General features: G+C 39.8%; 1 protein-coding gene across 1 annotated transcript; it reads right to left on the bottom strand.

Annotated features, from left to right (window-relative positions):
• Window positions 1–138: 138 nt before the first annotated feature.
• On the bottom strand, window positions 139–17,176 carry TMF1 (TATA element modulatory factor 1). The gene is made up of 17 exons (XM_054639915.2): window positions 16,911–17,176; window positions 13,632–14,872; window positions 12,669–12,772; window positions 11,691–11,817; window positions 10,721–10,826; window positions 9,939–10,081; window positions 9,085–9,251; window positions 8,781–8,937; window positions 8,242–8,334; window positions 7,462–7,618; window positions 6,504–6,696; window positions 6,179–6,248; window positions 6,003–6,095; window positions 4,927–5,037; window positions 4,416–4,562; window positions 3,980–4,105; window positions 139–3,124 (listed from the first exon to the last, which is right to left on the bottom strand). The coding sequence occupies exons 1-17, from the start codon at window positions 17,050–17,052 to the stop codon at window positions 2,981–2,983; spliced, it is 3,321 nt and encodes a 1,106-aa protein (XP_054495890.2). The 5' UTR covers window positions 17,053–17,176; the 3' UTR covers window positions 139–2,980.
• Window positions 17,177–17,419: the final 243 nt, after the last annotated feature.

Consider the following 17,419-nt stretch of genomic DNA (forward strand, 5'->3'; position numbering starts at 1 on the left):
CATCTGTACCTGTATTCCAACTGTATCCGGTATTTTCTACCTTAAGTAATATTTTCCTTTCACAGCACTAGGTTCACATCCATCCACTCACCCTCCCTAGAATTATTTTTAAGTCTTTTCTCAAAGAGAACCAGAGCACACTGTTAGCGGAAAATTTTATTATATGCTGACCCGTGCTTTATACAGTTTATACATATTTTACAACTAGAATCCAAGGGGTTTAATTTCACTGTGATAACCATTTCACCTCTTATTAAGGATCATTATAGCCCTTAGTAAAATGTAAGCACATAAATTACAACATGTAGCAGGAGAAAAAAAAAAAACCAAACCCTTCTTTCATGTGAATTAGCCATGGGAGTTTGAACATCGGCTCCTGAGCTCCTAAAGGAAGTGAGTATGTAAGTGAGTAAGGAGAAATCTACTCCTTATCCAAACCCACAGAGGCCTTTCCATCAGCAAGTCAGCTCCCTCCAAACACTACACTGAGTAACCTTTAAATAACATTTTTCATATTTGCTTATCCAGTGAAAATGAAAGCGAAATTAGTTGCTTTCAAAAGGATGTTCTAAAATAATAAACTTAGACAAAAGTGAGTGCTAGAATTCTACCCTAAAGCTTTTCATTTTGCACATTACTCTCCTAGGCAATCTCAGTAAGAGCAATGAATTAAGTGTGCCAAGCAGACATTAATGTTTTTTCAAAACAAGCATACAGTTAGATCAAAGATGAGCAAACCAGGATATTTTAAAGTCTATGTTACCTTCCAACAGCCACTTTGTTTTCTAAGGCTTTGATGATTAAGACACAGAAGGCCATCTGATTTTCAGGTGACATTAAAGATTCCACTACAAGGAAATATATAATCCAAAAATAATCAATACAAATATTTACATCTACTTTAGTAAAATTTAAAAATCTAATACCTTTTGTGTTTTTACATCTAAAATAGTTAATGTTGATTGCATGTTAAAATTTCCCTTTTACCTAAGCTCTTGTAAACAAGATAGCCCAAGACATATTCAGAACTGTCAGTCCTTCAGGACTATAAAATAATTTATTTTTCTTTGCTGCATTTGTCTGCCAAGATAATTTTAAAAAAAGGTGAAAACCAGGAAGTTATTGATTCACTGTAGTAGACAAAACAGAATTTCTAATCTTTGACCATCACAAAGAGTTGTTTTCTTAAGAAAAGGCTCAAGTAACCCTTGTACATGATAATTCTAAATCAGTAAAATTCCAGCAAGTGTTTTAATAGGGACTGATTTTTGCTTAGGTTTGATTGGTCTGGGGTTTTCCAGAAACTTAAGATTAATCAACCATGCTTTAATATGAAGGCAAAGTGTTAAATTCTGAGGTTTTTAGAAGGAAAATTGTACCACCATGGTTTCCAAAACTGAAATGAAGACAAGAGGGTAATTCCCTCCCACCTCCCAATGAAAAAAAAAATAATAAAAGGAAGGGAAAAAATTTTTTTTATTAAAGCAGTTAGAAGTTTCTATAACAGATGGGGAGTTACAACAAATTTAGGTGTTCTGGCTCTATGGTTTTAATGAAATCCTCACAGAGTAACTGCCTGAATTTCAAATCAGACTGGGATTTTCCATGAACATTCCCTTGCTTGTGTAACTTCAGTGAGGAATAAATCCTGTTCTCCCAGTGAGGAATAAATCCTCAACACCCACAGTAAAATCATATTACCAAGAGGCATTTCTGCAGAAGCAACTCCTCATCCTTCACATCCTTTGTGTGTCAGGCCACCAAATACCCAAGCAGGGAAAGAGTTCCCAAATTACAACTGGTCTGGGAAAAAAAAAAACCTCTCCCAACAGAGGCACTGGTGTGATAAGCAAAGAATTCCAACTGCCCAGTATTTCACACGAGTAGGTTCTGGGATGCAGCAAAATATTTGCTCTCTGGAATGCAGAGAGGAAGACACAGCTCCTTCTCAGCATTCCCAAGGGTCCAATTCAAACATTTCCTCTGACATTACCAAAAATGCAGCTCAGCTCCAAGTCATGTGAGTGCTGTTTGACCAATACCTTGAATGGCATGAGAAATACTCTGCAGCCACTGGAGACTTGCTCTATTATTAAGCCACAGTTCAGTGTTACAAGAAGTCTAACCCTTGCTACTTATATAAAAGGAACCATGAGATCTGCAGCAATTTATTTTTAATAAATCAGTTTCCTGCATTCTTCTGAACTGTTCTAGCTACTGTTAAAAATTAGCTACTAAATCTAGAACAGATATTTAACAGCTGAGATTTCTGGTGTTAAAAGTTGAACACATTTATCATTACAAGCAGAGTCTGCTGTCTCCAGACTGCTCATGAGAACACAAGCAATATCCAAGATGAAGCTGTAATTTGAAGTCTCATCTGAGTCTCACACTCTGCTTTAGAGGACTTAGTGTTAAGTAGTCAGACTAATCTGATTTGTCTAAGAATAATCACCCTGACATGTTCAGATGTTGTAAGCAAATTAAAGATTTTCCTGTCATAAAAATATCCACCAGGTATGCTTCAGACAGCAAATCCCTGCTACTTAGTTATTAAAAATTACCTGATAAGATTTTAGAAAAACTCATTTGAACACTTGAGACAGACTTCTAAAGTGATTTTCACAGGTTTACAAAGATTATGAATCAAGGGCTGCTTTAGTACTACTCATGCCTTCCAGTGCTGTCTCCCAAGGTAACAACCATAAATTCTGCTGCTTATGTAAAATGGCCCACCATTTAGCAAAAACTTAAATAAAGGGATGACTGAAGAAAAAAAATTAAATATTGCACAAATAATTTAACTGCAGACAGAACAGGACACTTAAAGCATTGATTCTTCTGTCGACATATGAACTCTATTATATAGTCACATTTTCTATAATACAGGATTTTTTTACAAGACATTTAAATTCAGCATTTACATAAACAGTTATCTTTACAGTCTGTCACCATACAATGCTAACAGTTCCACGAGGAATTAATTTTGTCTTTGTTTTAAAAGTTCATCTATCTGAGTCTTGTACATGTTTTTCACATCTTCCAGATCCAGTCGGAGCTCCTCAGCCTCCTCTGCCTTCTCCCCATACATCTGGAGAATGGTGTTGTACCTCTGATCCAAATCCTGCAGGGATTTTAACACAGTGTTATCTCACTGGTTCTCACTGGCAGCTTCAAACAAGCTGCTGCTGGGCAGTGTTTTACACTGCCAGGGGAAATGAGGGCAGCACCACCTCACCAAAGTGCAACCACAGTGAAGCACTCAGTAAACTTCAAAAGTACTTTGTGCTTTGAATACAGCTGGATTTATATTCTAGATGTTAAAGGAAGATAATCCAAAGATCATTAAAAGAATTAGTGCTGGCTTCAGAGGACCCTGAAGCACCCTGAAGTTCAGTTGCTTAAGTATTAAAAAACAGTTAGAAAACTGCACTGTTTTATTACAAGAACGACCAGCTTGGGAAATGAGAGAACTGAACATTCTGTATTCAAATATTATTCCAAAACTTTTCAAATATTTAAAGTCTTAAACATTAGGATCCAATTGTTTATCCTATTTCTATGTATGTATCTCTACTGGACATATATTCATATATTTCCATTTCTGTTTATGTATCTCTATATTCAGCTTCTGCATCAACCTCATAAGCCCATGCTCTTTATCAAAACTTTTCCTCTACTAAAAAATCCAGTTCCAGACAAGTTCCTAAATGATAGAAACAAAAATGGTCTCTCCCTGGTTTAGCACAGCATATGTTTCCAACAACTGTGTTTTGAAGTGACTCCCTAACCATGGAGTGGGCACTTTTAGATTCTACTATATATAAAAATAATGAAAAAAAAAAAAACACCAAAACCAGGCTCTTCAGTCACTTATGCTTAGAGACAGATTTGAATATCTTCCTAAACTGACAGGTCTACTCCTAAAAAATACAATTATCTACATTTTAATATGGATTTACACCAGAAATGCAGTTACCTTTAACTGTGTGCGTAATTTGGGTATTTCCTTCACTTTTTCTTCAAGTTCATCATTTTGATTTGTTAATTTAACCAGCTCTTCTGCCATTATTGATCGAGTTTTCTCCAGGTTTCCAATTTCCAGCTAGGGTAAACACACATAACAAGGAGAAGAAGGAAAAAATTCACTGTACTTATAAAACACCATATCAAAATACACAGTAATTAAGGTTTATTCTTAAGCAGACTGTGAAACAGCACATCTCAGATCCACTCTCACTTTCTCCTCAAATCTCAGTGTCCTGGATATTTTACTTTTCAGACAGATAGGTTTTCTGGATAGGTCCTTGCCAAAACAAAAAAGGAATCAACAAATCTTTCTTGTGCTCATCCCTACACAGCTGTGCTGGTTCACAGAGCTCTTGTAACACACATCAAACTTTCTGAAAAGATACCTGTAGATGTGAAATCTCCCCTTCTCTTAGTTTTAGCTGTGACTGAAGGTTTTCAATTACACTTGAACCTGATCCCATCCTTATTGCATCATAGAGATTGCTGCCACTGGTAGTTATTGGTCCAAACGAGTGATCATGAGGATCATCCTACAAACAGATTAGAGAAGATGAAAATAAGACAAAAACATGGCCATTTTGGAATCTTCCCTCTCCTAAATATGGCATAACTTAAGATTTAAAATACACTGTGCTAGGCAAGCATTTCAATGCTTAAAGCTCGTTTTCAAGGGCTGTGCCCTAAACCAGGAGTGCAAGTAAAAATAAATCAATTGTATGTTTTACAGTCACAGACATTTTGTAAGCAGATTTCAGGTGTTTCTGCACAGGATGTTACCTTGTCTAAGGCCAATACACTCTTGAAGAGTCATTTTCTATGTCACTACAAGTTCTTGAGGAGGAAAGTAAGTGGTCTGTCAAGAAGAAAAAAGCCATTATAGGTGATCTATCCTACCTGTGAGAGGAAAGAGGTCTGAAGACCTGCCATGTCCACCCCACTTATGGAACTGGAGCGGGACATTGATGGTGTACTTGATACAGTTTCAACTGTGAATGGCTTTCGGTCCTTAAAAACAAACAAAGACATCCAAAATCACCAGCTGGAAAAGGAAAAAACCACTCACAACATGCTAAAAGAGATTCTATAAATAGCCTCCCTTTTTTCACCAACTATAGAACACTGTGTGATAGATTTTCTACTTGCCCCACACCTAAGACATACGAAAGTTCAACAGCAAAGAATTTCTGTGCTGTAACACAGCCTATCCTCAAGATCTTGGCCCTTTCAGGAAATGAAGACAGAAGCTGCAAATTACACCAAAAAAAGGTTCTCTTTCAAGTAGCCAAGAGAGACTCAGAGGAAGTTTTGTACATCCAAGTGTATCACAGAAAGAACATCTCACACCCAGAAGAACATCTCTTAGAATTAATGTAAAGGCCTTTTTCTTCTTTTTAAATCAAGTGTATAGATTAAATTCCAGGATTTTTCACATGCTAATAATTTACTGATACCTCTTCAAAACAGACTGGCCCCTTTTTCCAGGCAGCATCTACAAGCATGCTAACCTCTGAAGGAGAAAGCACTTAGATTTTAGGACTGGAGACAGTAACAAACAAACAACAGAAATAGTTTTACTGAATACTAACTGCTAATTAGTGGTAATGAATTTAATGACTATTGAGGATTGCTCTGTGACTTGTGACTTCAGCTGGAAAGCATGTGGAACATTACACACTGAAACAAAACAGGCATTCAGTGGAAGCAATGCTGGTAGTCTGAGCAGAGGAAACGAGTAGCTTCAGAAGAAAAAGGATCCAAGAGTGCTCAAAGAACACAGAGGACTGAGACAACAATCCATATTTTACCTCTTCTCAGGTTAAATAGACTATTACTCAAAACTTCTTTCAGTGAGTCTTACACAACACCTATTTCACTGGAAAGATCCTGCCAGGCACTAAAAGTTTCAGCTATAGATGTCTCCTAAAATAAAGACAATATCAGTAAGACTTATAAATGTTGGGTTTTGGCACCTTCTCCTTTGCTGCTTCTTGGACAAGAACAGCCTTCTTCCTCTCCTGTTCAACCTTCATCTTCTCCATTTCTAACTGAGTAGCCAGCAGTGCCTGCAGAGAGAAATAAAAACTGTTCATCTCCTGCTAGCTCAGATTTCAAGCATAACAGAGATCAAAGCTGAACTAGGCAATACCTTTTCTTTCTTTGCATCTTCCAAGGTTTTTGCATACTCATCTTTGAGCCCTTCTAGCTCAACCTCATACCTACAGAGAGGAAGGAAAGAGGTAAAGTTAATGAAAAAGTATTCTCCATTCTATTCCCTGTAGATTCAGATGCTTTAAAAACTAACACAGCTGTAAGGCTACAAATTGTTATGAATGTAACAGTCTTTAATCTTTAGAATGAAACAAAGTATCCTCAAATATTTTTGTAACATTGTGCCAACACGTTGCACAGTCATATCAACACTCCATTTCACTACATTAAAAAGAAATGCTGTTAACCAAAAATGAACTCACCTGCTGTTCTCATTTTCCATTTTCTTCAATTTGTTTCTCTCCACTTCCAGCTGAGCCTGAAGACGGGTATTTTCTTGCCTTAAAAGACTATTTTGAGATTCAGAAGAAGACATCTGAATTTTATTAGCAAGAAGTTCCTCTGTAGCAGCCCGTTCTCTCTCAGCAGCTGCAGCTAGAAGAGTTTGAGACTCCCCTAACAGTAAGAAAAAACATGGAATTTAACCTTTTCTGATCAAATATCTAGAATATCAGCCACTTACTTATATATCAAAAATGAATTTGAGATTTTTTTAATATGCAACTAGCCTTTCTTAAAAAATATATCTTGTTTTCTTTTGTAAAGGAAATTAAATCTTTTCCACACACAGAGGATCAAAGCAATGCAGAATGAACAGATTTCAGACTCTTTTAGAATGCAATATACAACTACAGATTGCTTCCAGAAAGGAAACAATTTCTTTGGGTCCACCTTTGGGCTTTTAATGTATTTTTCATTTACAACAATAAGTTACTACTGTGTCAAATAACAAATGTATCATCACCTATGCAGGTAAGTGATATGTATCATCATAAAATATATGTACATATATTGATACTATAATACAATATAATATCATCATAATATGATGATACAATATTTGTATCATCACCTAGTCAGGTAAGTGATTCCAAACTTGACAGTCTGGAGTCTCAGCATCAGGCTGGAATACTTTCAGTGTCTCTATGTCCTTAGGTGCTGTGAGGACATGTACACCTTACCATCTCATGTTACAGAGTGTTTTACAGTGGATTACCTGTCCAAGAACCTTGGCATAACCCCCCAGACCATTTCCTTACAGGAAAGCATTTGGTGCTCCTCTCTCCTGATCCACCATCTACATTTTGGCCAAGTGTTCATTAAACCTTTTACATTTACCTTCCCACATCTCACATCTTCACCTGGAGCCTCCCATCTTACCCAGCCTGTCAGAAAGGTTCTTCTCCAGTTTCTCCCAAGCAGAGGTCTGTGCTCCCAGCGTGGCCTGCAGGTTCTCGATCTGCCTCAGCAGGGGCCGTGTGGCAGAGGTTACACTTTGGCTCAGCTCTTGGTTCCTGCTCTCTGCTTCTTGGAGTCTCTGAAATCACAAATCAAATAGAATTGAAATCATATGATGGGTTCAAAGATTCATTCATAGAGTTCATCTAAATAAATAGCAGCTGCTTTACATTCTAAGATTACTGCTTTACAATCTAACGTTCATGTGCTTCAAACTCAAAGTAAAGTGTGAAATTCCAGGAGAGAAGTTAAACATTTTTAGATACATAACAGAGCAAGGGCCCAGAAATTCCAGAGTTCTGGGCATCATTTGAAACATTTTGGCTACAATCTATACTCTGGCCCTTAAGAATAATAAAAATATTCTTAAGAAGCAGATAAAGAGTCATCCATAGTGCATTTGCCAACAATTTTACACAACTATCACAGAATTAATGCCTGTATTTTGTCTCGTATTAAAAAAGGAGAACATTCTATTTAAGAGGCATCATAAAAAAACTAAGGCATTTTTTCCACTATGTGATTTAAAAAACCATTTCCATTAATATTTTATTGCTCCTCTGTAATAGGACAACCACTGCAGGTAACAAGGAAAATAAAGCTTCTCTTTCAGGCTGCTCATGTCATGGTAGCATTTTATTTTTGGGTTTTTAGAAGTCCTCCTTGCAGATGCCAGTGGGCATCATCTGTTTTTTCCAGTACCTGTTGTAGTTCACCAATTTCCTGCCGTAAATAATCTTCTTTTCTTGCTGCCTGCTGCTCTGCACGTTGCAGTGCCAGCCTCAGGTCTGCCACCTAAATAAACAAGAAATTGTTGCTAAACTCTTGCCAAAAGTTATATCATCACCTATTCCTTGCCACAGTCCCACACCATTTTCAAACAGTGATATGTTTGTTTACAAGTAAAGGCTTCATTTTTGCATGCACACAAATAGATAAGTCAGTGTAACTATCACTAAAAATTCTAACAGGTAAGATAACCACAAACTTAACATAGAGGCTGCCAAAGCAATTTCATCTAGACAAGTAAAATTGTAAGTATTTCAAAATAAAATTAGTATTTTAAAGGTTAGCACAACCAACCCATTAATATGGAACAAGTTCCACAGGGAAGAAATCCTCTGGGTGTTTGCTAAGTACACAAAAACGAGCTCCACCAGGTCCATTCCATCAGGTGTACACAGCAGCTCAGTGCAGCCACCTGTTGAATTACAGAGTTTATTACTGAACTGCAGACCCACCTGGATTGCCAAAGCTTCCTGCTGCTGCCGAGCCTCCTCCTGGGCCTTTTCCAGTGCTAACCCAAGCTCTTCCTTGGCCTTCATCTCCCGACTCAGTGCTGCTTCCTGAGCCTCACTGTCCTTCGTAGCATTAGCTTTATGAAGATCTGCAAGTTCCCTGAGGAGAAAGAACCAAAGAAATAAACAAACCTCAGTACATTTAAATGCCAACAGCAACTTGGAAAGTAACTTTGTTACATTTAAATGTTTCACAAGCATTGCACAAGAAAAAGCCACAATCTGAAGGTGTGATTGCTTTGCTTACTTGTAGGCACTGTCGAGTGCTGCCTGCACACTCCTGTTCCTTTCTTCAAGTTCCTCCACTTCTGCCTGAAGTTTAGTAAGGTCCTTTTCTTGTCTCTCCACAACACTGTTCAGTTGTTTAATGCTGTCTCGATGCTGCTTCTCAAGGTCTTCCTTGCCATCAAGAACCTGTCAGTGCACACAAGAAACATGAAACAAACCCCAGGACGTGGGGCAGACAACACTGCCTGAGGACAGTGACAACAGTGCCAACGAGTTTGGGATAAAGAGGCTAAACCCAACTAACACCTGGCAGAAAGAGAAAGGTTTTGCTTCCCTGCCTTGCCCAGAGGAGGGAGCTGCTCTTCACCACAGCTTCACACAACTCCACATCCTGGGTCTGAAATTTGTCAGGTCTTGACTCAATCAATAACTGCCCCAGTTTTGGTGGTACAGGTTTTCCAGCTCACATGGTAACAGCAGTGCTAGTGCAAACAAGCAGCTGAGAAGATCCCTCACTGCAGTTTTACAAGGAATACACACATAAATCACAGCTCAGTGCTCCAATAATGTGAAATGGTGAGACCCTGGCACAGGGTGCCTACAGAAACTGTGATTACCCCATCCCTGGAAGTGTCCAAGGCCAGGCTGGATGGGGCCTGGAGCAGCCTGGGATAGTGCAAGGTCTCCCTGCCCACAGCAGGGGATAAAACTGGATGGGCTTAAGGGTCCCTTCCATCCCAAACCATTCCAGGATTCTATAAAATAGAGAAGTCTCCAGAAAATAAAAAAATGTCAATTTATCAAGAGCCCTCCCAAATGGCAATTTTGCAGCTAATATAAAAGTTGGAAAAAAAAAATCAACAAATATCTCACCTGTTTTAAATGCTGCAACTCCTCTTCCAATTCTTTAATCTTTTTGTTCTGTTTTGTGTTAATATTTTCTCTCTCTTTCTCTTTGGCTCTTAATTTCTTAATAATGTTGGAATTCTGCAGCTGCTGTTTGGAAAGCTTTTCTCCTGTGAAGAAATTGAACATGAAGCCAGTGCATACTGGTGATAAGCTATGGATTCTCCCTATTCACACCAGCCTTGCTCTTTAGTATTATGAAAATAATACTCCAGTAAATATGGAAATATTTATTCTTACAATTTTTCATGCAAGTTCTTAAGTTTAAATCTATCTTATCCTGAGATACCCTTGCTACACTGAGCTACAGTGAGAGAGGATAGGAGGTAAAAGGCTTTCAAAATGAAGCAAGAGAGCTCATCATGTCAGAAAAAAAATATCTTCTTACTGAATATCTATTTTTCAATTCCAAAATTAATAAGTATTAAAGGGGACACTGTAGAAATGCCATGAACAATGCCCTCATTAGATTTCTTCTGAATGGAACATGGAATGTTGTTCTGTACATGTTGGCTTTATCTCTCAGCACCTGTTACTGTATCTTGCAGGAATCACCTCTCCAGGCACCTGTACCTGCCTGACCCCTCCTTTTACACTTTGCTACTCACTAAATGCTTCAAACATTCAGAAACATCCAATATGCTTCTAATTTAGCACTTCTTCCCCACACAAAGAAGGCTTGCATGCAAGGCCACTACATTTCAAACTATTCCACACACTTTTACTACAAAACAAAAGTTAATTCTCACCTTCCTCCATTAATCCTTTGATTTGCTCTTCTTTTTCTTTCAATAATTCAGCAGTTTCATTGGTATTAAGTCTAGTAGCCAATTCCTCTTTAACAGTCTTTACTTCCTAAACAATAGGATAAAATACTTAAGATTGTTTATCAAAATACACGGAGAGAAAAACAGAGTGAGTTACTCTGATCACCTTTTTCTTCTGCCCTTCCTCTCACAAGACTTTGCTTGGAAAACAATTTAGGTTGGAAGGGAACTCTGGAGATTATCTGATCAAAACAGATTTCTCAGAGCCTTATTGCATCAAGTTTTAAAAACCTCCAAGGACTGAAACTCTGTAAATCCTCTGTACAATCTGTTCTAACTTCCCTATCAATTCAATTTGCTTGAAACTTTTGCAATAGAGAAAAAACAACCTGTCCTATTCACACGTAGCTACTGAATAATTTTTCTAATTCAACTCACTGCTGTGTCAATACAGTGACAAACAGCTGAAAAATATTTGGTTTTCAGTCAGATTTGAGTTTCCTTTCTGCATTAAGCTAGAGAAATGAAATGCTGTGACACCAGGTCAGGAACATTTAAACCCCATAAACTTTGCTGCTGTAGATTTCTTTGCCTGTTCCAAATCAATCTGCGGTCAGCCCTTAATTTTCCTCCCAGCTAATCCTCTAAAGAAGCCATTCCCATTCTTCAGCCCTTCCTCACATCCCCAGGCCATTCTCCCTCACCAATGCAAATACTTATTTGGTACAAGGTGAATGAGAGCACACATTAAATCTCTTTTTTCCCATTTAAATGAGTTCCCCAAGCTGGTTCACAGCATGGATGCAAGAACACGAGATTTGAACACCAAGCAGCCTGGATGGTTGGAAGCAGCTCATGCTTTTCCCTTGGTTAATATTAATTGTTTTTCCTCAAGAAATTCAATTGTGTCATAAACTAATAAATATTAATTTAATAAAAAAAGCCAAATCACCTTTTTAGCTGCATCTCTCTCTTTGCAGGCTAGTTGGAGCTTCTTCTCAGCATCTGCAATTCTCTGAGCAAACTCCTCTTTAAGAGATGAAAGGCTGCTGCTCTCTTCTTTCATTCTAAACATTTCACTGCATTTAAAATGAACATTTCAGGACAGTTTCATGGGCATGTGACACTCCAAACAGTTTGCAACAAGTTGTCTTAAATGCTTTTCAGAAGCATTTTACTTTTATTACACATGATAAGCTAAAGTCAAAAAACCTGACATCTGTATCAGAAGTCCTAATCAAAGATCTTTATCAATTCAGTAGTTCACCCATGAAAACAGAACTAAGTGCTTGATTTATCTTAAATGTTTTGCTCCTTGAAAAAGTCCTTTTTAGTTAACCATAATCTGTATCATATAAAGGGTTAATTATTTCATCTAGGATCAATTTAGTCATTAAACAACAGCATCATACATCTGTAAATTTTAAAACTCAATATTTGATCAATGAGCTGGTAAATACAATTTTCCAAATACAACTTTTAACTTTAACCAAATTAAATAATTATTTCAGGCTTTCCCCTACAACCAGCCCTTCTTCCATAGTATCTCTGCCTACATTTTAGTCAACAAATTACTCAGTAAATCACGTTCATCCCTCTGTATCAGCAAAGTCAGTCTCTCTTAATAGCTGAATCTTGTCTTATAATAAAGATCTTTACTAGTAACCCAGACTGATTCTCCACATTTGTCATTCCTACTGCTTGCTTACTGAAAACTCTTTCCCCAGCCCCCCCTCAAAAGAGATTTTAGCTCCAAAAAATAATGTCTTTTAAAAAACCTTATCACAGCACATGCCATCACTGTTGCCACCCTTCCCAAACAGTGCACATCCCCTGGAACCTTTGTTCCAGTCACAAAGCTCCTTGTTTGATCTAAGATTTTACTACAGCAAAGTCACAGTTCCAGCACTGAGTGTATTTTCATACTTACTCTTTGAGGTTATCATAAGCTTCTTCCAAGCGAGCCCTCTCTTTACTAGTGCTCAGTAACTGTATTTCCCTCTTCTCCAGCTTCTCAGTTAATGCATCAATCATCTGGACAAGGTTTTATAGATACAGATCAGATTAATGGGACAATTAAAACACAAGAGGGGCAGGCTTTCCCTTCTCCCCCCTCCTATTCCCTCACAAGACTATTTAAAATTGAAGTGGTCAATGTTTCAGGAATTTGGGGCAGAAGCCAGTGAGGATTATCATGTTTCTGCCACACACCTGAACACAAAGACAACTGTTTACTACAGGTGTAGAAATCCTAATAAATCAGCACATGTAGCTCAAGTAAGTTCCTGCAAAAAAATCATCAATTGTGATACAGTTTAATTATACATGAAGTTTTTAACTAGAGCTGCTAGTCTGTAAAACTCTCACTTACATTAAGCATTGGGACTCCTAAGGTTCTTCACAGAATAATTTCCATAGGAAAGTCTCTTCTGTGAAACATTAGCACAAAGCAGCAGAACAGACTCAGATGAGGGAGGAAAACTTTCACTCAGGGTCTAAAGCTCTTAGCTCACATCCTCAAAATAATTTCTTAATATCAAGTTTTGGAAAGTTGAACATAGGTAACAAAAGTACAAGAAAATACACAAATGTAAACACCAAAGAACTAAAATAACACATTTGACTTATTAGGCTTCCTGTTTGCCACCCTCACTCACAATTCCCAACAATGACAACCAGGTGGGTCAGGTGAAACCCACAAGTATCTGATCAGAAATGTTACCAGTACTGTTCCACTGCAGGATATCAGGGACAGTTTTCTACAGGGTCAGATAGTTCAGCATCGATTAATTCATTCAAATAAGCTGATCTAAGAGATATAGGACAGTGTCAGGAAATGTCAGGAGTCTCATTTGCAATTAAAAGGTGTGTTTGCAATACATGTTTTATTTACCTTTTTAAGCTCTTGCTTTTCAGTGTCCTCTTCTACCAGTTGTTCCCCAGCATCCTGCTGGGGCTCAGCCTCCTCCTTCACCACTTGTTCTTCAACAGTTTGCACAGCTGCAACCAAAACAACATCTGGCTGCTCAGAATTAACAGGAGTTGCACTTCTCCCACTCTCTTCCATCTCAGCTTCCTCAGCATGGAGCACAGGAGCATCATTCAAGTTTTCAGATTTATTTTTCAGGGCGTCAACCGTTTCTGTCTTTGGCACGGAAGGACTGACAGCAACAGACGCTGAAGCAGAAGCCCTGCCTGATAACTCATCATCTGAATTTATTTCACTGACACTCCTGCTGTCCAAGGACTGCACACTGAATGAATCAATTCTTTCAAAAGCATCCGAGGAGCCACAGCTCTCAGTCATTTTCTGGAAGTCATCTAAGCGATTGTAATCCGCACAGGCAGACGTGGACAGGAGCTGGAACGACGTCTGCATGAGGTGAAGGCTGGATTTGGAATCTGCAGCTTCTTGTCTGGAACTTACTGAGCTCTCACTTATCACACTTTCGTGGTCCAGAACTTCAATATCACTGGTTGTGGAAGTGCCTGAGGAGAAGGTGCTGATGGGAGGTGATGGGGTATTGCTTTGTCTGTCCTCAGTCTTTCTCTCCTTCCCTTCCAAACCCAGGTCTTTTGTGCCTGCTCCAAGGGGCTGAGAAGTGCCCTCGGCTGCACCTCCTGCTCCATCTCCTCCTACACTGGATTTTTCAGTAGGAGAATCTTCAGGTTCTTCAAAATTTAGAGCAGACACCTTTTTGTCAGTAACTTCATTTGTGCTTGCTTCATGCTGGCCCTCAGATTTAAGCACAGCATTCTCTTCTAATTCTTCCTTGGGAATATCAAGGCTTTTCAAGTCCAGGACAGCTCCGGAGGAATCCTGGACCTCTGTCTCTGCTGTCACTGGCCCTTCCAGCTGACTGGAGTGCTGAGACTCCTTTAAAGAGCTTTTCACCTCCTCTTTGGGTCGCTGGGATTTGGCTGGAGGTTTGGACACCACTGGGTTTTTCTGTATACTCTGAACATCTGTTGGGGAGAGAAAGGCACTGAAGAAGTTTTCAGATTCATCCACAACCGTCCTCCTGACGGGCTTTGTGATGGCTACGGGTGATACTGGCTGATTCTGGGGTTCTGTAGTTGAGTTCAAGCCCCAGGAAGATGTGTCCCATCCTCCACTTATGAGAGAATTTGTTCCTAAAAAAAAAAGGAAAAAAGGGAGGTAGGCAAAAAAAAAAAAAAACCACTTTGAAGGCTACAAGCAAAAGCAAATGTGGCCTCCTGCTTCCCTACAGGGAAAGGAGTCCAGGCAAAACAACATGAAAAGCTGTAGTTAGGAGAATTATACTGATTTAAAAAGGAGAAAAAAATTACAAGGTCTTAAAAGTTATCTGCAAGTAGCACATAAACACTTCACACACCATTACAGAAAACAGAGGGGAAAAGCTTTAAGTATTTGCAGAATTGACACTGTATGAAGGGCTCTTGCCCTTCAGTTTCTGACAAGACTTCATTTTTCCTCATATATCAGCATGGAGCTGACAATAAAAATCAGCAGCTGTCCAGCTGAGAATTTGTCTCTTCTGTAGAGAAATACTGAACTGTTCAGTTCTGAAGCTGCCCTAAAACAACATCAACAATTCCAATTATTGTATTTCTTGCAGCTTTTCCAGGACTTGTCAACAGCAAGAACAAGAATTTCAGCATCAAATTTCAGTAGCATCTGAAGTAAGAAAGAGAAGTCAAAAAACAGTATTCAATTTTGTACCTACAAACATAATCTGGGTAACATAACTATTTCATAACATAACTATTTTAAGTTATTTCATAACTTAAAAACAAACTCACTGTATACAGCAGCATCTAGTAAAAATGCTGAGTTACAATATTTAAAGCTGGCTTCTACTTTCAGAACAGTTGATAGCTGTTGGCCTCAAATCTCAAATCCAGATAATTACTGTTTTCGTTGCCCAAAATACTACAAACATGTGATTTATTACTACAAGCATCTCACTTATTGCTACCTTGTCCATGATTCAACAGCTTCAGAAAAACTTCTGAGTTAACTGTAACATTCAGAACATATTTTGACATCTCTTAAAAACAAGGTTTTCCCTGAAAACCAGATGCAGCCTGATCTTCGTGCTCTTCTTATGAATTACAGAACTACCATAAATACTAAGATACAAATAAAATTTTAAAAATTTGGACAAGTCTAAAGCTTTGAGAAATTAAGCATGACAGAGTTTTCTATAAATGATTTCTGCATTTTAAGGTGACACCTGACTACTTACATGACTGCCAAGCCCTCAAAGGGACAAAGACATCCCAACCTGACCTTTGCTGAGCAGCCAACCTGGAAAACATTTTCAGTCGCTACAGCTGTCAGTTTTCAGAAATGTCACTCTGCTGTGGCTTCACCTGGAAATAACCTCCTCCTCCTCCAAATACACATAGTTTTTCTAGTAGTTGTAGAAATGACACTAATTTCAGATGACTTCATTTCCCATATGTTTATTTTTATTTTATTGTTATTATTATTCGTTATTATTGTTGTTATTATTATTGTTGTTATCTTTAAGGTATTATTTTGGGGGGAGTTTCTAACACGAGGGCTCCTTTTTGGTCTTCCCTTCCAAAGAGCAGCTTAGGGCTGACCATTCCTTCAGGCTCTCCATTAGCATATGCACAAGGGAGACACTTCCTCATAGCCATGACAACTTTTCCACCAGTACATTCCTTTCGACAGATGTTGGGAGGATTATGAACTGGGAGCCACGAAAAGTGGAAATTTCATTTGGTTCACATGGACCAGACTTTCACTCTGCCCCTCCTGTTGCAAAGAGTGAATCCATGCAAGCCTCTGAAAAGAGCATGATTTCCCCTTTTATATTACTGAGTTTTTATTAGCTCCTCAGCAAAACAAATATAAATAAATAACGCCTCGAGAAGCAGGGATATGAAGCTCAGTGCTACCTATGCGATAAAAGCAGGACACTGGTGACACCAGCCAGGCTCTGAACTGAAGCTGCCCCGGCTTCGTGTCGGTGTCCCCCGGCACGGGAGGGAGCGGAACGTGGATTATTGAACCAGAGGGGGCTCTGAATTATAAAACCCGGGGCGGCTTTGGGCGGGGGGCCGGTTAAACCTCCCCAGGATAAGGGGGAGACAGCGGAGGAGGCGGGCGAGGCTCGGGGCCGCGAGGCTCGGCACGGCGGCCGGGCCGAACCCTTACCGTCACCGTAGTCGGGGATGACGGCGTCGGGCCAGGGGGTCTCCTCGGCCTGGATGTCCAGCACCCGGTCGATGGACTTCTGCGCCTGCGACAGCGCCTGCTTGGCGAAGCTGGACAGCTGCGAGGCGTTGAACCAGCTCATCCTCGGCGGCTCCGCAGCGCCCGTTCCCCGCGGCTGCCCCCGCTGCCGGCGGGGCCGGCGGGCCGGGCCGGGCGCGGTGCTGAGGGAGCGGAGCGGAGCGAGGGCCCCGCGCAGGCGCCGCCGGATCCACGTCGCACCCGGGCCCGGCGCAGCCGCGTCCGGCCCGGCACGTCCGGGAGGCGGGGCCGGGGCACCGCGCCCGCCCTGACAGCGCCTGCGGAGCTTCAGCCCAGGGCCTGAAGGGACTGACAGACCGTCCGGTTCCAGTCCCTGCCGTGGGCAGACACCTCCCGCTCCAAACCCCAACTGACCCGGCCTGGAGCACTTCCAGGGCTGGGGCAGCCGCAGCCTCTCTGGGCAACCTGTG

The sequence above is a fragment of the Agelaius phoeniceus genome, chromosome 11 (genome assembly GCF_051311805.1).
Source record: "Agelaius phoeniceus isolate bAgePho1 chromosome 11, bAgePho1.hap1, whole genome shotgun sequence".
Taxonomy (NCBI): Eukaryota; Metazoa; Chordata; class Aves; order Passeriformes; family Icteridae; genus Agelaius; species Agelaius phoeniceus.

What these genes read in the sequence shown, in the direction of transcription:
- TMF1 (XM_054639915.2), bottom strand. Translation starts at nt 17,052, where the DNA reads ATGAGCTGGTTCAACGCCTCGCAGCTGTCCAGCTTCGCCAAGCAGGCG. An exon ending in AGTTGCAGCATTTAAAACAG is followed by an intron (nt 9,252 to 9,938) that starts GTGAGATATTTG and finishes GTGCACTGACAG; the next exon opens with GTTCTTGATGGCAAGGAAGA. An exon ending in GCACTCGACAGTGCCTACAA is followed by an intron (nt 8,938 to 9,084) that starts GTAAGCAAAGCA and finishes CTTTCTCCTCAG; the next exon opens with GGAACTTGCAGATCTTCATA.